Source organism: Diadema antillarum, unplaced genomic scaffold (assembly GCF_040938485.1).
Source record: "Diadema antillarum isolate AM-2024a unplaced genomic scaffold, OU_Dant_1.0 seq00001165_RagTag, whole genome shotgun sequence".
In the NCBI taxonomy this organism is placed as follows: domain Eukaryota; kingdom Metazoa; phylum Echinodermata; class Echinoidea; order Diadematoida; family Diadematidae; genus Diadema; species Diadema antillarum.
In genome coordinates this window covers 734,585-761,559 of record NW_027271972.1, presented here as the reverse complement: position 1 = coordinate 761,559, position 26,975 = coordinate 734,585, and the positions used below count along the sequence as shown (strand labels likewise).

Here is a 26,975-nt window from a genome sequence, read left to right as displayed (position 1 = left end):
TGAGTGATACATGGTTTACAAGCTCTGCTTTTCAGTACATCACATTTTCCCATCACTATACATTCATGTTTTGTTGCCATTGCAAAGTACACTGTTTCTATAATCATACATACATTCATTCATTCATGATAATACTATTTTGTATTAAACTTCATAAGTTGAATTTCTTACAGATTGTTCATAATATGATTTATCACATGTAAACGATACTTTGTATTCGTATTACCTTTTGTTGGACAGAAATAAGGCACAATTGAATTGAAGTGAATTGAATTGAGTGTAACAAATCTCAGCTATAGCCCTGTTCAGATCTATTCCCTCCTCCTAATCTCCTTGGTACATTACTACTACTGAAAGACCAGGAAACTGATGTATGCAGTGAGGTGCTTTTATGTAAATATGTGTTTTTCACTATACAGAGCTGGTATAATAGAAGTGCAGCAATTGACTGTTTGTGTGTGTGTGTGTGTGTGTGTGTGTGTGTGTGTGTGTCAGAATGCCACAAGCTGAATGGGCTCTCATGCCAGACTAGTAAAACTTTGCAAGTGATGATGATTTTTCAATTGAATAACCACTAAAAAGGTTCCACAACATTTTGGTGCTACCACCAGGAATGTGTTGTTTCTACATAGATCATCTGTATGAGATGAATAAACACATGACTGGAAATAAATACAGAGTTGTATGGGAGATTTTGTCTTTTGTTTTTGTTTTTCAGGAGTATTCTACTGGTTTAAAGAACCATTCCTCCTTGAATAATTATTACACAATATTTACACTAGTTAAAAATCACAATGGCCTGGATATGTGACCCGAAGAGAAATGCATGCATTTTGCTGTGAGTGCAATGCCTTCTGTACTTAATCTCAGCTGCATGTTAAATGACTTAGATTGTCAAATTACTATTAATGAAAAAAAAAACACAAACACAAATAATGCACATTGCATATTTTGCAATGTCTGAAATGCATTACATGTATTCTCATATTTGGAGACATGATATCAATCAACAAGTAAAAATTAACCATTTTGCCTTGAAGGCAAATGCCAAATGCCCCAAAATACTGAATCAGATACAACAAATAAGTCCTTCTGCACATAATCTTTGGTGATCAGTGAAAGTTTGTACCTAAAATACCTAAATCTACATGCTCGATTAAATCTTGTGGACACTCCACATTGAATCTTGATTAGTACCATTTTGGTTACATGATATGGATGGAAACACAGTTGGCACCTAGCATTTCGAAGGTAACACAATGCCATCGCTCAGTTTCGTAGGGTGATGTATGTCCGACAGCCGTCTATAGGTTTGTTGGTGAGTTCATGCTTCATGACAAACCTTTGCCCTGGAACCAGCTCAAACGTGAAATGCCTCAGCAGCTTGGCAAGAATCACACGACTCTCAATCTGAATATTAATAAAATCACATAAACAAATTGTTTACAAACATTTTTTTTTATTCCAATGCTCACAACAACTTGAAAAGTTGAAAATAATCAAGAACTTTGCACAGATTCCTTAGTATTCAAGAACTGATGCTATGTTTATTTTCAGATTCTCTCCAGCTCATATTCATTCAGCAGCATTTTCTTTCACATTTACAAATGAAACAAACGAAAAGGAAAAACGAGTTATCAGTGTGAGTCTACAGTCAGCCATACATTCTTTTTTACTGTTGAACTCTTATCATCTTTTTGTGTGATTTTTTTCCAAAAGAAGAAAAAAAGGGATAAAAAGAGAAAAATACAGGCTACACATTTCCTGCCTAAACAAAACAAAAAAAAAATTTCGTAAGAAACTTGGATTTCAACAACAGAGAATATATATAAATTATCAGAAACAAATTTACCATTTTAAAGAAATGTATTCAGGAATTTGAACATTTTTATATATTTATCAAATGCTGTAACACAAAAACAAAGTACTGTGCAAGCTTTTTATGAACAGTGTCTTTGTTCAACTTCTATCATTTTGTAACCCATCACATTACTGTGATGAATTCACAGACAATAAAGCCCAAGAAAAAAGCAAAACATTACCATTGGGCTGAAATAGTTCCAAAAAAGATGAAAGTGTAATATCTTAATTCACTTAATCCTGCCTTGATTTCAGAGCCTGAGAATATTTTGCTGAAATTGCTTGGTTTCCATAAATGATCCTTCCCGTTTGAGGGCTGGACCTTATTCAATATAGAGCATTAACGTTGGATCAATGGTGTGAGTATAATGCTAGTACACAAAGGGGACAACGCCCTCATGGTTGACTGGCAGTATAACTGATACAACAGTGGCAAGCATACTAGTACTTGTCTACATCTAAATAATTTTTGAACCAGTTTTCTTAAAACTATGCCCGTCTAGTGGACAGCTTTCATATCAATGCTGTACAGTAAGGATGATCTGAAATAAATTGTGATACAAGCTGTATATCAGACAGCACTGCAGAATTAAATGTGTAAAGAACCTTAATAGACATCAAAACCAGGAAGTCAGTGTTACTTGACTCTATTGGTTCGCCAAGGTGACAGGTTACATTCATTTTGTTTTCTTGGCCACCATCCATGTCAAACATTTCTCCCTGTGGTGGTCTAGATCTACCATTTCAATCCCTTCATAACACATTTTAAGTGAATAGATATTACACATTACCACAATAAGTTCATCAGCTAACACTACATATACTTTTTTTTTTTTTAATCACTACTGAATTACGATGGTCTTCTTTTGTGGGACTATAACATTGCTCCATGACTTACGTTGTGGCAAAGTTTTGGGGAATGTCGACAAATAGCTGATCAAACTGCTTGGCAAGCCCTGACTGTGTGTACAGGTTAATGATGTTGGGGGTGGCGTACTGAGTATTTGTCAAAGATGTGTACACAAACTACTAGCATTACGATTCAAATTGTATCTTACCATCGCCACGTTCTGTCCAATGCAGTTCCTCTGGCCCAGACTGAAGGGCATGTAGGCATACATATAACGAGACCTAAGAGCACAGATTTACAGAAATACTTCATCAGAATCATAATTTTTGTAGATAATACAAAATAAATGGAGAAATTATACTTTAGTGAATTTATCGTTCCTGGATTGTATACAGGTTCTCTAACTCTGATAGGGATAAAAGAAGTTTTGAGTGGATGGAAAAAACAGTACACATGCTCACACATTCTCTCATACAGTACTAAAACACACATATAGAAACAGCTCTTACAAGGAAATCAATCTATTTACCAGGACATGATTAAGGACTATACACAGCTTACAAACACTGAAAGTGCACACAAAGAGTTGATTGAATAAAACATAAGGTATTTCTTGGCTGTGTAATTGTTCATTTGTCCTTATTATGACCATCTTATATAGAGGGCGAAAATTCTTACAGTCAAACTAATGTTAAAGTAAGACCTCATACAGATCGAAATGTTTCACGAAAGAGGGGCTAGAGAGTGTATGACATCACAGTTATATCTGTGCATTTTTTCATGGAAAATAACTTCCACATTAGCGCTCTGCCAGCACAAGGAAAGAAAGACTCAGTTTAACTTCTGTTCTCAGTTAACTTTGGTGACAAGCAAATTCTGTCTCACCAAAAATTAATCTACAATTGTATGCCATGGCACAAATTCAAAGGCCATCTACAAAACAAAAACAAAAAGTTCAAGAAAGTTAGAACTCACTCTCCGTCTGTAGATTTGAACCTCTCGGGTCTGAACTCCTCGGGATTGTCATAGTAACGATCCATCGTCCCCATGACAAAATGGTTGAACTAAACGGTGCATGATATGAAATGAAGGAGAGAAAAAAAAGGATCCCTGAAGGTTACAAAACATAGTGGCCATGCAATTCTTCCTTGTTAAACTACTGCAGCTACTGCAATCATTGTCGCTAATCTGAAAAAAATATATAGTAAAAGCTGCCTTAGTGGCCACCTGCTGTGTATGGCCACTGATCCCCCACCCCCGAAAAAACACATGTTATGGACCCTGTCTACAATGGCCATTCCTTTCCTCTCCTTGAGTTGGCCTCTATAGATAGATTTGACTGTATATGGTAGTGGGATTATACCCTTTGCTTGCACACTTGGCGATAGAGTATGGCATGTACAGAGTTTAGTGCGGTGCTCTTTTTCAACCACAGAGCTTGAGTTTTGGTGTGCTTTTTGATCTGAGGTGAGTTTGCTTTTCAGTGAAACAAGGCACCACAACTCCACAAACCGCGACCCAATACGTGTAAGGATGGTTCAGTGATATTCCAGAAAGAAAATCATGGGTAGTTCAAGGGCTTATATACAGGGTTAGTCAGTCAACTACCAGTTGGAAAATACTACCAAGTATGTATTCAATTTGTACAGCTATTAGTATACTACGAGTAGTTTGTTTAAAGGTCAATGACAGGTGTACAATAATAATAATACTGATAAAAATAATAATAATAATAATAATAATAATAATAATAATAATAATAATAATAATAATGATAATAATAATAATAATAATAATAATAATAATAATAATAATAATAATAACAACAATAATAATAATGATAATAATAATAATAATAACAATAATAATAATAATAATAATAATCATCATCATCATCATAATGATAATGATAATAATTATAATAATAGTTAGTTTTTATACAGCACATTTCACACTTGTTAGGTATTTCAATGCACTTTACAGACTAAAATGACTGACCCTTATATTTGTTCCCTTTGGTATTCTGTATCCACCACTCTCTAGCTCGGCAGCGGTGATTCTGGAGGCGCCAGACACGGATGGATATTGTCGCATGGTCTCCTTTAACACCTAGTAAGCAGCAGGGTGAGAATATCTGTGAAAATCTGATTGACAGTATTTGATTTAAATAGTAGAGAGAGCCTTTTTGGAACAAGACATCAATTTTTAGTGGCCCGGCAGCACTGGTACCAGACCACTGGGCCATGGCTACTGTATACTGTCCAGCCCTGATATATATGTATTCATACACACCTGACTGTGCGGCCGTGAACACCCCAGCCCAGCAGCAACATCAACTAAAGCTCTGATGAATTTTCATTAAAGAGAGCGAAAGCTTAATAGCCGATAAAATCTGTCTGTTGAAATCTAGCTATGCCTACTACGCTTACACCAGTATGAAGAAGCAACAGTACTTTTGTACAGAGAACAAACCCTTCCTCGCACAATATACAAATAACTTGTAATCAGTAGTTGAATAATCATCCCATTGTCTTCCTTTTATTTGCATATTAGTTACTGTGTTTTTAAACAAATCAGCCTATGAGTCTGAAAGTAATAACTGTTGTTTCATCAGTTCAAGTTCAAGTTGTTTTTTTCACCTCCAACAAACTGAGGATACAGTGAAATATTTGAGTATAAATATAATGACATGAAATCAGTACAATAATGTAATTACCATAATGACATATGTAATAAAGAAATAGGGACTTGTTCACAGAGATACAAATAAATGCTATATCCTTATGGTAAACTCCAAAACAAAGTTGTTGGAAATGGAGGGACTGCTAAAAAGCAGAGCTTGTAGTTTAATCACTCATAAAATCTGTACTTACTGGAGTATGTATCTGGCATTGAGGTATTCTTGTTCATGAATACTAAAAACATACAAAAGACTTTGGTGAAATAAATGAGGTCCAAACTACCTTTTGAAACCGACTGTTGAAACCATTGCAGTACATGTAACAACAGCTGACACCAGCCTTTGCCAGATTTATGGCCACCAGGAAGTAAAAGGCTGAAATTATGATTATACCATTCTTGTGTGTGAACTACTTAGTAGAAGAAAATTAAAGGATTTGTGTTTGTTACTGGTCGCACACAAAGACATTTGTGGCAAAGCAGGGAATTTCAATGTGGTCATAAAATCTTGCTTCCAATCATGAGCCCACTGAGAGTGTTAAACATCTTTGAATACTGTTGTCTGACGGCAAACTCGGGTCTAGTGTTGAGGACTATACTGCTAGAATGCTACTTACAAGCATGAGGTATTCTAATTTGGGAAGGTCTTGGAAGTCTACGTCCGGCCTGTTTCCAAGTACTTCCTCAATTTCAGCCAGGACTCTGCAAAATGAAAACATTCTCTGTGAACGCATAGATATATTGAAACCTCCAACCTTCCTCATTCATCTCAAAAAACAGGAAGTCACTGACAAAAATTGAATACATGAATAAAACTAGAGAAGTACTCTGAGAGCGCAGACGCGCCGCCAAGCATGCAGCTCATTTCCACCACTGATCGTGTTCCTCCACAGAGATATAAGTGATTTCCACCCATACGTACTTATTTAGCATTGTGTGCTACAAGCCGCCCGATTTCCCAATATAGAAGCCTTTGTTATGTCATAAACCCTCAGCTGCATGGCGCGCCTTGCCCTAGCAGAAACTAGAGTGTGCATTTTAGCGCGCACATGCTAACCTCAAATACGCGCAGCCTGAACTCTCAAGTTCATTGACCCTACCTGCCAAAATATCAAAAATCCTTCATAAATTCCCCCAAAATTCTCGGATCACTACCAAAAGTTAATCGTTTGTTACTTGTGTCATTCTTAACCTTTCCTGCAAGTTTCATCCAAATCCATTGAGCACTTTTTGAGTTATTTTGCACACGGATAAACTAACTAACGAACACATACAAACAAACAAACCAACGGTAACGAAAACATAACCTCCTCCCTTGGCGGAGGTAATTATACAGGTGGCGGGTGGTGAACAATTCAATTACATATCAACTCTAAGCCAAACTGCATTGCTTCATGATAAAAAGTGAGAAATATCATTAAAAAGGGAGATAATTAGAATACCCCAAAATCTCAGCATTTTCCACTCACTTTTTAAGAACAGTTCAAATATCACTACCAAGTAAATCGGTGTTGCCAAAATGATCAAAACTGTAAAAAAAAAAATTCAATTTCAATTTCAATTTTATTTTCATATTTCTCGATGGCAAATACATAAAAAATAACAAAATATAATAATACAGATTGTCCAGCTTGGATATATATATATATAAGAAATACAAACATAGTACATGGCGGCCGAAGTGTCATTTTCAGTCAAAGTAAAAGAATGCTATAGAGAAATACGATGGAACCTACTTAAAAAGCAAAGCTTGTTGAGTGTTGGTCCCAACAAAAGCCTAGTGTGAAGAACAGGATGAGGAGCATGGGTACAACTAAAGACCAAACTAAAAAATAAACAAAAAAGAATGACTATTAATACTCAGGGGGTACAGAAGATTCTTCTCAAATATAATAAAATGAGAACAAGTACCCACGTGCTACACACTATATAGCAGATGCTCTAATAGCAGTTTTGACAGAGGAGTGATAATGTGAATGTGACAAAATCACAAGGAAAGAGATAATTAGAATGTGACCAATATTCTACAACAGTTTCCACTCACTTTTTTAGGACATCAGGGTATCTACATATTTGTTGCAGTGCGAAAGCGAGGTGGTTGCCAGTTGTCTCTTGCCCTGCCAAGTGTGACATCAAACAAATTTCAAACATGATTACAAAAAGCCTTGTTCTTCAATCTAAATTATGTACAGCCCCATAGTGTTTTGCCAACTTACAAAAAAAAAATAGAACCAAAATACAAACATACATTATTTTTTGAAGGGTGCGCTTCTTTGCCTCTTTACCCCACAAGGAAAAATAATGAAGATGAACTCCAACCCCCCTCCCCCATCCCCACACACATAAACATTTTTAAAAAAAATGTTTTCTTGCAGGGGCGGATCCAGGATTTCCAAAAAGGGGAGGTGCCTTTACAAAATTAAATGGAGGCGCAAGAGCCCCCCCCCCCCCATTGTTTGTTTATTTCTTTTGTTTTAACAACAACAAAAAATAAAGAGGGGGCGCACGCCCGGTACGCCCCCCTCTGGATCCGCCACTGTCTTGAGTCTATGATTTGACAATACATGGGCTCAAATCCACAGATGTTGCATGGTGAAATGCCCTCATAGTTTAGTTTTTCAACTAAAGTTCAAAGTGCAATTCCATCACACGTTGAAGTTGTAAGAATGGAGGGATTTAAAGAAAAATAAAACAAATCTATGTTTGAGTTGACCTTAATCAATACAGTGGAATCAGATGGACATACCAATGGATGTTTAATCACAACCAGACCCCCCCCCAAAAAAAAAAAAAAAGGAGAAGAAAAAAGAAAACAGAATTATAAGGAAAGTGTACAGTACAAAGTGTCTTTGGTGACAAATACATTTGTAATGTCACCAATTTTAAATATTCTCTCATTGTCATCTGCTGCCACAACACTTTCCAACATTAAATTAATCATTTCTAGGTTACTGCAACATCACAAAAATTTTAGGTTAAGGATAGGATTTTCCTGTTTGATCTCATGTCAAAAAAAATCTACACCTTGGAATGTCATACTGTAAAACACAATATTTTCATGGCACGAAATTTTCGCAAATTGGACTCGATGGCCTTCTTCGCAGCATGACATTTTTGCGAGTTGCCTCTAACATTCAATGCGTACAGTGTAGACAAGAACTTTTGCGAATCTTGGCTCTCACAAAATTCACGAAATTAAAATGCACATGAACATTCCTCGTTTTGCAGTAATCCTGTCATACTTGCAATGCCAAATTGCCATACCTGCAATGAAGAAGAGTAAAAACTCATCAATCATCTCATTCAGCCCAAAGTTCTGGCTTCCTTCCAGCTCCTTGCTGGCATCCAGGATGAAAGTCAGAACATCCTTTGGTTGCTCGTCTCCACGGGCTCTTGATTCAAGCCGACTGAGGACGCAGTCTTTGGCCATTTGGCGCAGGAAGTGGACGGCACCGCGGATTTCCTTTCGAAGTTTGCGGGCTTCAGCCGTAGGCAAATACTGTTGGCGGGAATGAAGGGAAATTCCATGGTGTTTGCTTAAACTCTTGACAGCATCGACACTAATTTACATCAAGAGTGCACTTTTACAAAGATCACTGCCTGGGTAGTTTGTACATAATTTTGATGCTGATACTGACCAACCCAGGCATGACCTCTGAATGCATTTTTTATCCAGCGGAAAGGGCGCTATAACTCTTATCATAATTATTAAGTAATCACAGATGAATTTGTTTGAGGGTAAAAACACATGTAGCCAAGCAAAGAAAAAAAAAACAGTTGAAAACGCCATACTAGTATTCTGAAATATACCAGTCAATGTCGGTTGAAACAAAAGAAATAAACTGGGCAATTTTATACAAGACACAAGTGGCAGTTTCATAAGTTGTTTCCAGTTGAAACAAACTACATACGGGTGGCATACTCTAAAATATACTAGTCAATTCCAGTTGAAACAAATGGAATGAACTACTGGCAATTTCATACCACTCTGAATGTACTAGATGCAATTAACTGGCAGATTTACCAGTTGATTCCACACAAAAGCCTATGGTATAAACTGGCATACTAAAACATCAAACAATTGATTTCATGCCAGCAAACAAAAAGTGATAAGTGCTTACTGGATACCATGGCATCACTAAGGATTTTTGAAGACCTTTGAGACAGGTTGTGGCGGCCACAGGAAATGGGGATTGTGGGTCCTCAATGATGTTCAAGTCAAGACCAAAACCAAGCTGAATCAAGAAACAACAAAGATGAAATCACTTCAACAACTTCCTGACAATCATTTTTCTATATCATTCATAATAAGATTTCCCCCTCAGTTAAATGTCAGTTCAGATTATTACACTACACCAGTTGCTCATAACCAAGCATGTTGTGTTGTTATTTGACCTTAGTATTGAAATCCCAGTTTGTATCACGATTCCCCTGTGCAGCACGAGCTTGTAAATAAACAACCACATTATTGTGATAATTCTACTCCTACCAATGACAGCACATACAGAAAAATTCTAGTTGTCATTCATTTCCCATATTTTTTGACAGATAAAGGCAAAAATCAGGAGTTTGGGGGTGATAATATCACATGCTGGTAGCTGTGAAGTGAAACAAGAAGAACATAAGCTGGTTTAATATAAGGCATTCTCTGGTACTCTGCTATACACTGGCATGCTAACAGTAAATATTCCATACTCTGACTATATCCTAATAATCTGGCGGACAATGCATGAGAAAAAACAAACAAACAAACAAACAGACATTGCATTTCAAGGCATGGTTGCCTAACAGTTGGGAACATGCCCACTGCACTGATACAGGTATGAAAGGCGTAATATACCCGACCTTTCCAATTACATCCAGAGTGATGCTGTTGAATTTCTCCAACATGGCCACATCTGTCTTGCCATCAGCTAACTTGTCCAAGTGAGCGATCATCTGGTCTGCACTCCTATTGAAAGTATCCATGAAGCCCATAACGTACCTACCATTCAAACAGAGAAACACATTTAAAAAGATGCAGGACATTATAGGGACTATCAAAAGGATTCAAAATTTTTGGCAACAAGATTAGTCAAATGCACCATGACTCATCAATCTGTTATATGTACCAATTCTTCAGGACTTACTCTACTTCCTATAGGGATAACAACTGAAGGATTTAATTCAAAGTTCTCCCGTTAACCCTTCAATGTTTGTTGGATATCGCTCCATCCTATAGCCACAAGAACTCCCTCCTGTAGTTGGCAGACTCAGAGCGCAAAGTGGGTACAGCATTTTCATATCATGAAATTTTCAACACTTTCAGTGTGATATCATCAGGAGGTATCGAAAAGCAAGGTCATGACAACCATCTTTTTTAACACTTATTGTGCGTTGTTCAGTAAATGGCACACACACACACTGGAATGCCTGCTTCACTCATTGGTAGGCCTACACATATCTTGAAAGGGCTTAATAGCAATTAAGAGAAATTACTAGACCCCCTAATCTTGCACTTTGCAACTGTTTTTTGTGTTGTGTTGTTTGGTTTTTTTTTTTTTTGCTTCTGTTTTGTCTTTGCTTTTGTTTTGTCTTTGCTTTTTTTTCTGTTTCTGTTTTTGTTTTTGTTTTCTACCTGCGGCCCACAGTGGCTCCTACAAAGCCAATATAAACTACATCATGGGCAAATTGCAAGATATGTTCTGATTATATCTGCATACTTACTTGCGGTGAAAAGCAGGATTGAACAGTGACCTCCTTTCCCTCCATTTGGCATGGTTTATCTCATTGACCAGACTCCACCCCACAAATCGGACACCAAACAGAGAGTGGAAGCTCCTGTAATCCTCAATCGGTTTGAGATTCTTGCTGTTGGTCATAACCTCCTGGCATGCAATACGATCAAAAAATGACTATGATCAGTGATTGACTGTGAATATCAGGTGCTAACAATAACAAATGATAACAAGAATCATCATCACCATTACTTTGTGATGCTGGGTCTCTGGTAATCTCACATTTGAAAGGAAAAAAAAAATGTCTTACAGCTGTAACAATGAATACCAATAGAATGGCCGGGAGAGGTCAATTAACAAGTTTTTGTTGTTTAGCAGGGCTCCCATTTTATTGGTAGATGGTGGATACTCAATGGTGGAGACTCAATAGTAATTCAATTCTTTGGTCATGCAGTTAGTCATCAGATAACTGAATTCCATTTATGACAAAATATGTCTTTGAGTAGGCAAATTATAAGGTACTTTAAAACTAAATGTGATTGCGTTATTTCACCATGTAGTGAAAATGTAAGTGTTCCCCATACAATCTACTGTAAATGGGGAAACCTCGCCCATCCCCATCCACCCCCACCCCCCCCCCCCCACGAATCAGCCTCTACATGTATGCTCCCTTGCAATGCCTCATTCTCACATTGTATGCCATACTTGACAGTCCTGAGATATAATAGGGTAAATTCCATGCCATATGTTTACATAAATACAGCATTGATATGCAATGATTCAATATCTACATTAAGTGAAGGGTAGAGTCTCACAGTGTAGATAATGATAAACAATAATGCTGAATTTTAAAATCATCCAATTCTATCACTAGCAGGTCTGACCATTTACACTAGTTATGTCAGCTGCTTTTCAAAGGAGTAAAAAAAAACACCACTTAGCAATGAACAAGACCCTGATTAGTGTTCAGCTTGACTGGATATGAGGTAAAATTTTCTACACATTACATAACTAATGCACATCTACTTGGGATAGCTATAAAGTTTTTGGGTTTTTTGTCACATAATGGCTGCTTGTATGATAGCATGTATTTGTACTTACCTACCAATACATATTCTTTTTTTTTTACCTCCAATAATGAACAAACAATTATCCTTGTCTCCAAAGAGAAATATGAACCCACACTTAACTACAAGTTAGCTGATGGAAGGAAATTGGCATGAAATATTGAAGGTAAAAATGAAAGCACTGAAGGCCTCTATAGGTACTGTACAGGATGTAAGGACACGATGTCTCCTGGTCATACGATGTGTACTTTCATGATTCAATACTAGCTTTCTTTGTCGGTTCACTGAATGTTTAATGTGCTACTTGAACTTGCCATATCTGCACGAGGGTCCTTCAGGAGCTCAAGATAAGTTAATGATTAACACACTAGCCATTAAGGTGAGTTAGCTCAGTGAGTTGGGCGGTGAGTTGGCTCAGTCGGTAGCGCGTCTGCCTCACGATCACGCGGCCCGGGTTCGAACCCGAGTCTGGACTGAGCAATGTTGTGTGTAAGCATATTGTCCCCTCTAGCAAGAGGCAAAACACTCTGTCCCGGATAGGACATAAAATGGAGGTCCCATGTATGAGAGAGCAACAACTCATGCACGCAAAAGATTCCGCTTCATTCCTTCATCGCAAAGAGCAGGGTGTTTAACCCGGTGAAGTGGTCCCACCTCACATCCAGTTGGACCCCATGGAAGAATATGGGCTATCCAGCCATCTTCTCAGATGGAAAATGAACAAACAAACAAACAAACAAGGGCTGCATGAAATTTGCCATGTCTTCCCTAACCTTGGCTTTGTGGTCAACACAATTCCTGTATATGTGTCCATGAGCTCATGTTCATAACATACAAACACAGTAAGAACAGGTGTCTTAGTTTACATAGCAAACATGCATGTCAGCACGTAGGCATATATCTACACCCTAGCTGTGTGATATAGTCCAATTTGCTTTTGATTAAGGAATATCATGACTTAATGTATAATCAAACCCAGTTATAGTAGCTAATTCATTTGAAGATAAACATTAAAACACACCATTCTCCACAAGTTTGTAAGCCAAAAAAGAGAGCCATAGGCCCATATGATCCGACTGATGTAGTGTTTTGTTTAAAAATAAATAGATATCATTATATTGGCTTTCAGAACAAACCTATGATCCCACAGCACTTCTGATGGGTCAAACAACCTACTGCAAGAGCTCACCTACTGATTATATCAACTTTTTAATGGTTGTTAGTCCCTCGTTAGGCCTATTTGAAAATGTCAAACCATGAAAGGTTGTTAGTTTTTCCTTTGAATGTCAAACCACTAATGGCTGCTATAGTCTCAATTCCCTTTGAATGTCGAATAACCAATGACTGTTAATCTTTCCCTTGTATGTCAAACCACCATTGGTTGCTGGTTTCAATTTCTTTTGTATGTCAAACCATTAATAAACCTTTAGTCTCTCCTTTTATATTATAATATGTCACACCATATATTGTTGCTAGTCTCTCCTCTGTAGGCCTATGTCAAAGCACCTATTGTTGTTTGTTTCTCCTAAAAGTTGGATGTCAAAGCACCAATTGTTGTTATTTTCTCCTTTGTACATCAAAGCATCAAGGGTTGCAATATCTCCTTTGTATGTAAAAACCATCAACGGTGATTAGGCCTACTCTCCCCTTTTCATGTGTGTTAATTTAAAACCACAAATGATAGCTGGTTTAACCTTTACATGTACAATACATTACACCACTAGAGGTTGCCAGTTTCACCTTTGCATAGATTTTAAACCACAAATGGTTGCTAGTTTTACCTAAGTCACAATATGTATGATAAACCATTAATGGTCAATAGGCATACCTTTACAGTCTTAGAATCCAGTGAGATTACAACAGTCCAGTGCAAGATGTGGAAGCAGAAGACTAGACCAAATTGTTTGTGCCTGGATGAGATGGAAATGAAAAGCCAAAATGTTACAAGAGGAATAGATACTTTATTTTCTGCAAATCAATAAATCAATCAGCAAATCAATATACATAAGGCACACAATCATGAACATGTGGAAAATATACAAAGTAAATTCAAAACAGAGTCATTTGACTTGCATAAATAACGATATAAAAGGAAATTAATGATATAATATACAGTAACATGCATGTCTATGCAGCAGGATTACAACAACAATTATAATTAAGAAGCAATCATGAAGAGGGCTGCCATTATAAGCATCTATAGCTGAAAAGATGGCCGGCCCAATCATAACTCCTGCCTACAAAAAAAAAATCATTGATGTATCCTGGCTATTACAAAACAATTTGTGACCCGCTACAACAAAAGGATCCTAAAGTCGCTGACGGGTGAGCCAAGAAAATTGAGTTTGAAGTCAGATCACCAAAATTTGTCAAAACGTTCGGATTTCTGTTTTTACATAATTTTGTAGTCTAATGTATCTGCTATCATCTGCCGAAATTTCGAAGCTAAAAGATCAAAGGAAAGGCCTGAAAGTAGCATTTTTCTGGGCCATGCTTGGCTCACCCGTCAGCGACTTTAGGATCCTTTTGTTGTAGCGGGTCACATTATGATTATACAAAGTTGTCCCTAATTTGTAAAATAGTGTACTTTTTGGAAACCCCTACGCTTAATTAAACTTGACAAATTATATAACTAGCAAGACATAACAGGGATAGTACAGTTTTGGTTTAGACAGGTCTGCAGGTTTCCAACTTGTGTGTGTGTGTGTGTGTGTGTGTGTGTGTGTTTGTGAGAAAATGAGAAACCTCTTAAAGATATGAAAGAACATGTAATTCTCAAATGAATTCACAATTCGTCTGTTGAGAATGATAAGGGCGTTAAGTTGTCACAAAACCCATAGTGTTCAAGACAACTTAACGCCCTTCTCATTCTCAACAGATGACAATTAGTCTTGACATGGCTGAGATATCAAAAAAAAAAAAGAAATGACCCTAACAAAATGGGAGAGGTCACAGCTTTTATTAGGATCTCTCTGTTTTACGTTGTTTTTTATATCTTGGTCATTTCAAAACCGATTTTCATCAAATAAATGTTCACTTCCCCGATTGTATTCTCTTTAAAATTTCACAGAGTGATTTCTAAATATCTCTCAAAACGTTAAGCTGTTCAAATCCTCACCTCAACCAATATACCATCCCTTTAAATCTTCCATTTTTTCAGCATTTTTCTCTAATCACACAAAACCTTCACAGGCCTTTCACACAGGGATAGATATCAAATGGGAATGTTTTCCAAGTGCCATTATGGAAAGCATACAGTGTAGAATTATTATTCCTTTAAAATGCATTTAATAACAGATCATTATAGCTATGGTATAGCATGTAATTGTTACTTTCATTCCTTACTATTACAAAATAATCTATACGTTGCTCAATACCAACATTCTTCTTTTGCAGTAATTTCATTTAAAAGATATCTATTCAGAAAGATGAGTTGAGAATGTCCCTTCATATCCTATATGTCTATGTATCTATGACCTGATAAAAGGAGATCCCTTTGTCACTACTGTCTGTGTATTTACTTGTAAAAACCAGTGCGCTCAATTTGCAAGAATGTTCCAATTTTTTACTCAGCATGGTTGACAGAATTCAGTCAATAGAGCTTTTTTTTTAATCAAGGTAGGTTTTACACCATAAGTACAGCTTAGTACTGGACAAATAAACAGGCCTCTAGAGATCATAACAGGTAGCACTTTACGCTTGGTTTCTCTACACTCCAATTGGTGTGATAGCACCTTGTCATGCCTACACACCCCATTGTGTTTGTCTTATAGTAAAAAGTTACCTTTGACACCCAGCTAGCACTAACTTGTACATTAGCCACAGTGATTCCCTATAAAACAAGTGTGCAAACATGGTTTCAGTGCAGCTATAAGGTTTGAAATGTTTCATTTGATATCTGAACAGATCGATAAATAAAGTTGAAAAAATATATACTGTAATTTCTGTGGTAAACGGGACAATGCGCTATTGTTGCGTCAGTGCGTTAAATTAGGGCGCGTTGTGACCATGCCAATGACGCAGCTGTGTGCGGTTGGCGTCGTTGGCATGGGCACAACGCAACTTTTATTTTTAATAAGAATACACAAGGACACAGAGACGCAGATTCAATTCATTTTTATATCTACTTCAGAGACATTTAGATGTATATACTTCTTGTGAGCGTCTCGGTACATATTTTGTGATACAAGCACTACGTACACGATAGCTGCGGGAACCCCGGAGTTTACTGGTAACGTAATCATTATATATCGACAGACTGGTGAGTAAAACCCTTTCGATATAATATTATTATGATTCTTCTTCTTCTTCTCCTTCTCCTTTTTCTTCTTCTACTACTACTTCTTTACTAAGTCAAACTGGAATTGCTGTTAAACGTGAATTATTGTATGAAATCAAAATATTGAGCTAATGATATATGAAATTTATATTTATTGCAAAGTGAGAGACTGGTTGAAATCATTTCATTTGTGAAATAGTCACTGTTATAAATAATTGTAAAGTTTGACAATTATTTATGTTTGTTTACCCTTCATAGGGGCTGTTTTGGTTTCCAAATAAAATCTATGCAACGCCAACTGGAGACTGTCAGCGTCATCATTGAGCCGGCTTACAACAAATGGTGTCAGGAGTGGGATCTGATGACAGCCTGACGGAGTGATCCACTTCATCTAGTTGAGGAGCCGAGGAACCCTGAGGGATGACAGCCTCGAGTCTGACGGGAGATTACGTTCCGAGGAGTCAGAAGTCAACGCTACTTCTTCGCCGAGTCGACTGATTGACTGACTGCATGAGAATCGACGTGTACGGAAGTAAGAACTGTGCCGTGGACTTTGTCGACTATTTATTTTGATTACGCCATCGTATGATACTGCCAGTATTTAAGTACGTGTAATATTTTAGATCATTTCGGCTGTTTTTGATTTAGTGTCAATGTACCGTACTGCTTATCATATATTTATGGTTGCCAAGGCACGTTCTGGTATATTTTTGTGAATAACGTATATCCATAGCACTGCAGTTGTGTTTTCTCTATAACAAGTAGAAATCATGAGTCAAGGTGAAGGTGACACTAGTTCTGCTAATGTGGAGATGATGGCTCGAGTTTTTAAGAGAGCCATGGGTTTCGGGGGTATTCTGCCACCTGGTCGTTTGGCAAAATTCAAGGGGAACCCACAAAGAAACGGTGATATCTCTCTCAATGAATGGCTAGAGGAATTTGATGACGCAACGAGTGGTTTGGGCTTAAGTGAAGGGGAGAAAGCGAAAGTATTCGTCGATCATTTGACTGGCGCGGCAAAAGAGGAGATCGCATGTCTGCCGGAAAGCGCAAAAGGGAAAATCGAGGAGATGAAAGAGGCTCTGCGGTTGTGTTTCGGCCATCAGGAAAGCTCACACTCCCTCAGTACTATCTTTCATAGTCGTACACAACAGGAAGCGGAAACGTTGGCAGATTTCAGTCGCGCACTCAAGAAGCTGTACTCGAGGATGGAGAACGCAGCGGTAACGCAGGAAGAATCAGTTGCGCTCAAACAGCTGAGAGATAAATCTCTCTGTGAACAATTCGTTCAAGGAGCAAAAGAGGTGTGGGTGAGGCGAGAACTCCGTCGAATATACCTTGCGAACGAGAGAGCGACCTTCGATGACATGAGAAGAGAGGCTCTGCTCCTTTTCCAAGAAAGACAGGAACCGGAAGCCAGACGAGTTCGTGTAAGAGAGACAGTCGTCGAGGAATGTGCCGTTTCATCGCTTCCAAAGTTGTCTGACGTGTTAGACCAGCAACGACATCTTATCCAAGAAGTTACCCACATGAGAGATGAAATGTCGGGACTCCGCTCTATGGTACAAGGCTTGAAGTCAAACAGACCAAGACGCAAACCATTGTCTGAGGTGGTCTGTTATAAGTGTAAACAGACTGGCCACTACAAGAGTTCGTGTCCTGAAATGGCAAATCAGTCAGAATCAGGGTCTTCTGCTCCGGGTGCAAGATATACTTCGGGAAACTAGATTTCTCTGTCGTTGCGGGCAAAACGACAGAGAGTGCTGACGCAAGGCCCATGGCAAATATGAACAATGTACATGTTGATACAGGGAACATTGATTTGAGTCGCCAAGATGAACACAGGCCCAATACTTTACAAGAATTGTTGATATCTCCAAGTCCAAGGACAGTGGCGGAGATAGGTGATGTAAGTATTGGTTGCATACTGGACACAGGCGCAGAGGCTTCCCTTATTCCAATGCAGATCTATCAGTCGAGGCTGGAGACGTTAGGACCAATTGGAAAGTTAGAGTCCTCCGTTAAGATTATTGGCGTGGAAGGACGTGGAATTCCAGTTGAAGGATACGTCAAGGCCCCGGTGAAAGTTGGAGAACATAAAGCCATGGTTGGATTTCTCATTGTAGATCAACAGATCATAACCGGAACAAGACAGGAAGATTATCCTATTTTATTAGGATGTAACGCTCTTCGAGTACTTCTTGGTAAAGAAGACAGAGATGACGATTTGAGCATAACCATTCAGAGCCTGATGATGCCACAGAAGAATAAAAGAGGGACTCAAAATGGAACAAAAAGGATGGATGTTGTTACTGGAGAAACACTAGAGGTTATTCCTTCCATGTCAATTAGGACCCTGCGATGCTGTCTTCGTAGTAACTCGGAAGTTGAACCGGATAAATTGTGGTTGGTGGGATCTTCGGAACACTGTAAGCATCCATCTCTACAGACTGTCGAAGGATGTGTATCGGGAAAACTGCCAATGGACATACTGGTAGTTAACAATGAGGAAAATGAGGTAATACTTGAGCCAGATACTATCCTGTCAACCGCCATAGAACTTGATGCAAAAGAAGAGGTAATCACTCGTTCAAACGATGAGACTATTGAAGTAAATGTATCCGAAGTCTTTGTGGAAAATGACATGGAATCACGTGATACTTCAGAAGAAGTTGTCTTTGAACATGGAAGAGACAAAAATTTGCCACCTACACCTGGTGAGGGAAAGGAAAGCCATGCGGGGAAGTTTGCATTTGCTGATGGTTCGACTATAGATTTGCCAGATGGAGTCTGTCTGGATTCATTGAAGTATGATGAAGCATGTATGGTGGCGGAAATGTTGCATAACAATAGAGAAGCTTTTTCTTCTGATGACTATGACTTGGGATACTGCGATCTGATACCGCATGAAATCAAGGTAACTGATGGTAAGAATATCAGACTGCCATATAGGAGAATACATCCTCACCAGATGGAAGAGGTAAAAACCCTCTTACAAGATCTACTGGACAGGAAAATAATTCGCCCATCAGCCAGTCCATATGCTAGCCCGGTCGTGCTAGTACGGAAGAAAACAGGAGCACTCAGATTATGTATTGACTATAGACAACTGAATGCCATCACGATCAAGGACTCATTTCCCCTCCCCAAGATTGAAGAGAGTCTGGAAGCCATGTCAGGAGCCAAGTATTTCACATCCATGGACTTATCACATGGTTACTTCCAGCTGGCAATGAAAGAAGAGTCAATCCCTTTCACAGCTTTTCGTGTCCCGTGGGGACTCTACGAGTTTCTACGCCTCCCACAAGGATTGTGTAACAGTCCAGGAACATTCCAACGCGTCATGGAACAGATATTTGGTGACATGAATCTACAACGATTAATCTTGTATTTGGATGATGTTTTGGTGTTCTCCAAGACACTAGAAGAACATGTTGCCACACTGAATGAAGTATTCCAGCGTTTGATCAAACACGGGCTCAAGCTGAAGGGAAAGAAGTGCAAGTTGCTCCAGTCAGAAGTTGAACACCTTGGCCACATAGTGAGTGCTGACGGCATAGCAGCTAATCCTGACAAAATCGCACGTGTCAAGAGTTGGCCAACACCAAAGTCAAGTAACGAGCTTAGTTCATTTCTAGGACTTGCTTCATATTACAGGCGATTTGTACCTCGTTTTGCAGAGATAGCAGCACCACTTCATCAGTGTGTGGGGAAACAGACATCTCGACGTAAAATCAACAAAAGGCAAGCTCCTGACCTTGGTGAGGCACCGCTGGCTACCACTTTCCAATGGACAGATGAAGCCGAACGTTCCTTTCAAGCCCTGAAAGACGCGTTGTCTTCCCCACCTGTACTTGTGTACCCAAAGTTCGACAAGGAGTTCTTTGTAGAAGTGGATGCGTCACTCAAAGGACTCGGAGCATGCCTCTTACAATCCGACGAGGATGGAAAGTTGCATCCAGTCGCATACGCTAGCAGAGGTTTACGCGGTGCAGAACGGAGGTATCCTGACTTTTCAAGCTTCAAGATTGAACTCCTAGCACTGAAGTGGGCAGTGACAGAAAAGTTCAAAGGATATCTTCAATACGCTAAGTGCACAGTCTTGACTGATAACAATCCCTTGGTACACTTACAGACCGCACAACTTGGAGCAACTGAACAGAGATGGGTAGCACAATTAGCACCATTCAATATCCGGATTCAGTACAAACCAGGTCGACTCAACACCTGTGCAGATGCGTTAAGTCGATGTCCAGCGAATGACGATGAGGTCAAAGCATCTATAGGAGCTGTAGTGAATTGTAGCATCCTTCCCGCTGAACTCCAGATCAATGGCCTAGATGATGCACCAATCGAACCCCCCTCAACTCCTTCGGCCGTGTTTCCCTCATACACACATGAACAGTTAGCTACTATGCAGAGAGAGGATGAGTGCCTTGGAATTGTTTGGAAATGCTGGGAGACTGGTTGGAAACCAGGTGACGCAATACCATCCCCATCCACAGAAGTAAAGGGATGGTTGAAACAGTTCCACAAGCTAACTGCACACCAAGGAGTACTGTATCGTCAAGTGACAGATCAAGATACAGGTCCTTACAGACAGCTACTTATCCCAAAGTGTCTGCGTTCGAAGATGTTGGAACATGCACATGACCAGTGGGGACATCAAGGAGTCAATCGAACCACAGGTATACTCAAGACAAGATGCTTCTGGCCTGCATTACAGCAAGATGTGAAAGCATATGTAAAGAAGTGTTTCTCATGTGCGGTGACGAAAACACCAACCCCAGCGGTTCACACTCCCAGGAGACATCTCATTGCTTTCCAACCAATGGAACTACTTGCCATTGATTTCCTGAAACTAGACCGAGGTAAAGGGGGCTATGAAGATGTACTTGTTATGACAGATGCCTTCACGAAATACGCCCAGGCGGTACCTTGCAGGAATCAGACAGCATCAGTGGTAGCTCGTGTACTTCATGAAACATGGTTCGTGCACTATGGCGTTCCTCTCCGAATACATTCCGACCAAGGAAAGAACTTTGAAAGTTCTTTGATTCGAGAGCTGTGTCATCTGTACAACATTGAAAAGTCACGAACATCCCCATATCATCCTGAAGGAAACGGACAGACAGAACGGTTCAACCGAACATTGTGTACCATGATTAGGTCTCTTGCTCCTTCCGATCGAAGAAAATGGCCTGAACTCATCAGTAACATAGTGTTTCTGTACAACAGTACACCGCATCGAGTTACTGGGATGCCGCCATACAAGCTCCTCTTTGGTAGAGAACCATACACCCCCCTGGACCAACTCCTGTCTAATGTAGAACTTACTTGGGATGAAGACTTCGTAGCTCAGCAGGCTAAAGCTCTGAAATGTGCCCACGAGTGTGCAAAGAAGCACATCGAACAATCACAACAAAGGCAGAAAGAGAGGAATAATGTCCAAACAATCAGTAAATCACTGACAGTCGGTTCCAGAGTATTACTCAAACGATGCGCCTTTGATGGCCGACATAAATTGGAAGACAAATTCCATCGATCTCCTTTCATAGTAATGGACGTTAATGCACACCAAGACGTGTACGCTATTCGACCCTTACTTGGTGGACCTACAAAATGGGTGAACAGAAAATTACTCATTGAGGATCCAAGAGAAGGACTACCCCAAATTGAAGAGAATGAAGCAATGTCAACATACGAGGGAGATGTCACTGTAGAAGCTTGTGGAGAGGGAAGTAGTGATGATACTTCTGACACTCATGACCTATGGTACTGGATAACCCAAAATGGAAATGATCAAACTATTCCCTTGCGCAGATCAAATAGATCCACCAAGGGTAAACACAGAAACCCATTCCATCTCCCCAGATCAGTGCAGCCTTCATAAGGAGATCACACAATGAATTCGTGTATATAGCTATGTTATGAATGAAGTGGCTGTATGTCCACATTATCATTTTTGTTGGTTATTGTGGGCTATATTTTATGACTGTATATTTTATTTTCTAAGTTAGCAGTCATCGGAGTTAAATTTCAGTTATGAGATTTTTACATTACCCGAGTCGTGTAATGAAAATAGCGGGGAAGGTGGTGGTTATATGAATATAATATATCATCAATATACATGAATGTATTATTCATAACTTGGAATTTCGGATTTGGATTGCAGTCTCACTGCCGTCGATGTATACTTTATCATTTTTGTTTGCATATATTATACCATGTGTGTATAATATGCCGAAGTTTGATGTATAAGACACATAGATGTAAACATAGCTGTAGTTGCCATTATACAATAGTTTTCATGAAATTATTTATGATAGGCATGTATATTAGACTCTGTATATTGTGTTTCGATATAAATTCGAATTACTCACATAGACATTGATACATGGTTTTATATACGACGCAGAACATGTTATGTTGTTCTGTTAAGGCATGGTTGACGTCATTCTGGGCTTTTATGCATCATTTTCTCGGAGAATCTGTATATAACTGACAATGTAGAATGACTGAGCTTTACATTGTAAGTCGAACTGAAGAAAATTGTAATATATTGATGTATTATTCTTTTGGCACGGAACTTATATGGCACTTGCGTATGTTTTGTTTATTCTGACAAATTTGACCTCACTTTTGTACAAAGTATCCAAATATGAGTGTTAAGTGTTAATGATTTAGATACTATTAATTTGTAAGAGGTTCCAAAGTTGCAGCTTTTGGCAGACTTCTTATAAGCTGAATTTTGTTGTATTCCCTCGTTTGTATATATTTGGCCGGAAAAGCGGGGAACACACACTTTTCTGGAATATATTATTTTTGTAATCATTCACTGTTCTGCTCTATATGGAATTGCTCTAATGACTTGACATTAAGAGCGGGGAATTTTTTTGTTATGTATTATTATGTATGATATGAAAATGATATGACGTGATCGAGATTATATAACACATGGGTTGTGTTATATAATCGCGGGGAAGTTTGTGGTAAACGGGACAATGCGCTATTGTTGCGTCAGTGCGTTAAATTAGGGCGCGTTGTGACCATGCCAATGACGCAGCTGTGTGCGGTTGGCGTCGTTGGCATGGGCACAACGCAACTTTTATTTTTAATAAGAATACACAAGGACACAGAGACGCAGATTCAATTCATTTTTATATCTACTTCAGAGACATTTAGATGTATATACTTCTTGTGAGCGTCTCGGTACATATTTTGTGATACAAGCACTACGTACACGATAGCTGCGGGAACCCCGGAGTTTACTGGTAACGTAATCATTATATATCGACAGACTGGTGAGTAAAACCCTTTCGATATAATATTATTATGATTCTTCTTCTTCTTCTCCTTCTCCTTTTTCTTCTTCTACTACTACTTCTTTACTAAGTCAAACTGGAATTGCTGTTAAACGTGAATTATTGTATGAAATCAAAATATTGAGCTAATGATATATGAAATTTATATTTATTGCAAAGTGAGAGACTGGTTGAAATCATTTCATTTGTGAAATAGTCACTGTTATAAATAATTGTAAAGTTTGACAATTATTTATGTTTGTTTACCCTTCATAGGGGCTGTTTTGGTTTCCAAATAAAATCTATGCAACGCCAACTGGAGACTGTCAGCGTCATCATTGAGCCGGCTTACAACATTTCTATATAACACACTGAGGAGAAAAATTTGTTATATGGGCTAGCCTAAAGTTTGTTTAAACAGTGATATCTTAAACTTATTACAGTTTAAATCCAGTGATGGAAGCCAAGAAGAAAAGAACTTACCATTCAGACAGCAGACTTGCAAATGGTAGCTGCCTCTTTCTCGTGAATTCCAATGCAATAGGGAGATGACCCAAGAAGAAGCTTTTGGAAATTTGATCAGTAGAGGGTTATCAGAACACTAGAAAAATAATTAGATTTGTGTGCTAATCATGCAGAGACTTCAGTGATTAAATGAAGAAAAAAAAAATGCTCTGGCCTTGAGCCGAATTTATTCTGTCAGTGAGAGATATGATATTAATCATTAACAATCTTTTTCCTTTCTGATTCCATCATCATATTGTTATAGAAGGATCACAAACTTTAGAAAATGGTACAGTTTGTTTGTAAACAATTACTGATAGTATTCTATAATAACATAAACTTTATTATTCATGACTCATTTTACTGGATTGGTTGACATTACATGTAAAATACCACACCTTTGTTGATAACAGCTGCACGGTACAAGTTATATATCACCTATGTGCAATATCAATTATAATTTAATGCGCTCCTCTAAAACGAAGTATAAAGAATATTTGGGATGAGGACAATCAGGAGCAGAGCCACAGACAATGGCAATGATTGGATGTATGGGGAAATCATTTCCGATTAATTTCTTGATAAATGTGTCATCTTCTCGTTTTCTTTTCCACGCTTTTAGCTCTGCGTTGGGCAACAAAAATTAATGAACGGATACATACCTTGGTCTTGGAGCCGACGGAATGTGAGCATATTTCCTGTGTTGCCAGTGTAGGATAGCGGCATAAACCAAGACGGATGATGTGGCCAGAGCTATCAAGAGAAGCACGGCATACCAGAGCAGAGTCAAGACTCCCCCCATGGCCACGGTGATCAACTTCTTCCCTCTCTTTCTCAATCGGAAAAGTGTCTGTCCCTTTATGTTGTAATATAACACTCGAGCGGTCAGCGTAAACCACCGACAGGTCTGTCAGAGTACAATAATGTCACCGGCCACAGCTGTGTAAGAGTTCTGTGTCACCGGCAACCAAAAGGAGACCGCGTTATATCTGCCTCATTTCCGCGACTGGTCCTTGTACGTACATGTGCGTGAATGTTGAATCCCAGCTCAAGCAGACGGCAGCATGGAGCAAACAGGAAAAGCAGACCGCGTCGCGGCCTTTCCTTGCTTCATTCCCGTGATCGATCGATCCATGTGTTAGTTTTGATCATATACATGTAGCTACATGTATAACAGTGGCCCCATGCTTTGAATGTTGAATCCTACAATCAGCAGCAGACAGGCTAGCCGCCGGGCAGTCCGTATACGTCCGCGCGTGACACTCTTTTCGTAAAAATGTCCTTCATTCCCCTTTCACTCCACGGCGCATGTTGCTCAAGGAGACCAACAGAGATAAGAGAAAGAAGTCAAAAGAGGTTCTATTCTCTAACCCCTTTGATGGAGTCCGAGGCTCCTGGTTCTAGCCACGCCCCTCTCTTCCCTCTCCCTTCCCTCGGCCTCGCATTGAAGGATAAAGGGAAAAAACAACGAACAAACAAAACAAACAAACAAACACCGCAGGAACATTCAAAACTATTGGATTCTTAGATTCCAATTGAAATAGCGGCAGATAGGCCTATGGTTTAGCAAGTGCAATTCAATTGTGAACAAACGCTATAAACAATCAGTGACACTTCACAAGAGGAAGCAGAGGTCAAAAAATAACCGCAATCCATATAGATGGGATACTCACCAGGAAGGACGCTCCTTCTTTCGATGAAACGCAAAGAGATGAGCAACGTTGTAAATTTGCATTGCCATACCAGCGTATACACGATAACACATAGGCCCTATCAGCCATGGAACGGTAAAATATTATAGTAACATTACATGCAAAAACACCAGGTCTCGTTATATCCAAAATTGCAGCAGTAAAACATTGCGTCTTGCGGAATGTCGAAAGTTTAGTGTCAAATAATCTTCACTGACATAGTTCTTTTATTCAGCTTGGCAGTATTATCGAAATTGCGATTGGAAGAAAATAATGAACGCTCATGCAGCTGTACTCCCAATCTCGAAGTCAGATCTAGCGAAATAGATGAGAGATCACAGAAATAGAATAAACCCATCATGTAAGACACAATGTAATCTCTTTCCTAAGTTGAGAATAATTACTCCGATACTTTGTTATACCATATTGTTCTGTTTTTCTCGATTTTTTTCTAGATTAAAATCAACATAATGTATTTACGAATTGCTTTCATTATGCAATATTTATATTGAAGTAGTACGAAATGATGGGTAGTGGTCGGCACTCTTTATTATTTTATCTCCATAAATAACTCGATTGCGTAATGAACTTTGTAGATAAATGTCGAACAGTTTTGTCAGAAATGCATTTCTGATTGGTGAATGGTATTGTTCTTACTTAACATTTGTGAAGTTCAGTGAACTGTTTCTGTTTTGTTTTTCACTCTTGTTCCTGACCTAATGAAACTCGTCATCATTGTATTATACGTCATAATGAAAATAAACTTTACATACAGCTGAAACTCTGTGAAGATTATACAGCGAAAACAGCAACAATGAATACGAGAAATGTAGCGGTTTGAATTATCAAAGCTCATCCTCTTTGTCCTAAGCTCGGGTGTATAGCTTTTAGAGTTTCGATGGTGATCTAGTATGCATTATCATAATTTCAGTGGAATAGATTTTGATCACAATAAGAAAATACGAAGATTTTTTGTGGGGTGGGAGGTCTTATGGGAGAAGAGAAACTGCGTTAGAATATACAA

The 26,975-nt window shown here is 38.7% G+C and overlaps 1 protein-coding gene across 1 annotated transcript; it reads right to left on the bottom strand.

The window, feature by feature from the left end:
• Nucleotides 1–1,062: 1,062 nt before the first annotated feature.
• On the bottom strand, nucleotides 1,063–25,116 carry LOC139744381 (cholesterol 24-hydroxylase-like). The gene is made up of 13 exons (XM_071654822.1): nucleotides 24,923–25,116; nucleotides 24,240–24,320; nucleotides 14,002–14,083; nucleotides 11,096–11,256; nucleotides 10,235–10,373; nucleotides 9,511–9,624; nucleotides 8,654–8,888; nucleotides 7,434–7,506; nucleotides 6,007–6,091; nucleotides 4,709–4,819; nucleotides 3,686–3,774; nucleotides 2,919–2,991; nucleotides 1,063–1,410 (listed from the first exon to the last, which is right to left on the bottom strand). The coding sequence occupies exons 1-13, from the start codon at nucleotides 25,060–25,062 to the stop codon at nucleotides 1,270–1,272; spliced, it is 1,524 nt and encodes a 507-aa protein (XP_071510923.1). The 5' UTR covers nucleotides 25,063–25,116; the 3' UTR covers nucleotides 1,063–1,269.
• Between the last annotated feature and the right edge of the window lie 1,859 nt (nucleotides 25,117–26,975).

What these genes read in the sequence shown, in the direction of transcription:
- LOC139744381 (XM_071654822.1), bottom strand. Translation starts at nt 25,062, where the DNA reads ATGGGGGGAGTCTTGACTCTGCTCTGGTATGCCGTGCTTCTCTTGATA. An exon ending in AATCCTGCTTTTCACCGCAA is followed by an intron (nt 10,374 to 11,095) that starts GTAAGTATGCAG and finishes TTTGAATGGTAG; the next exon opens with GTACGTTATGGGCTTCATGG. An exon ending in CAAAGGGAACAAATATAAGG is followed by an intron (nt 3,775 to 4,708) that starts GTCAGTCATTTT and finishes TGCACCGTTTAG; the next exon opens with TTCAACCATTTTGTCATGGG.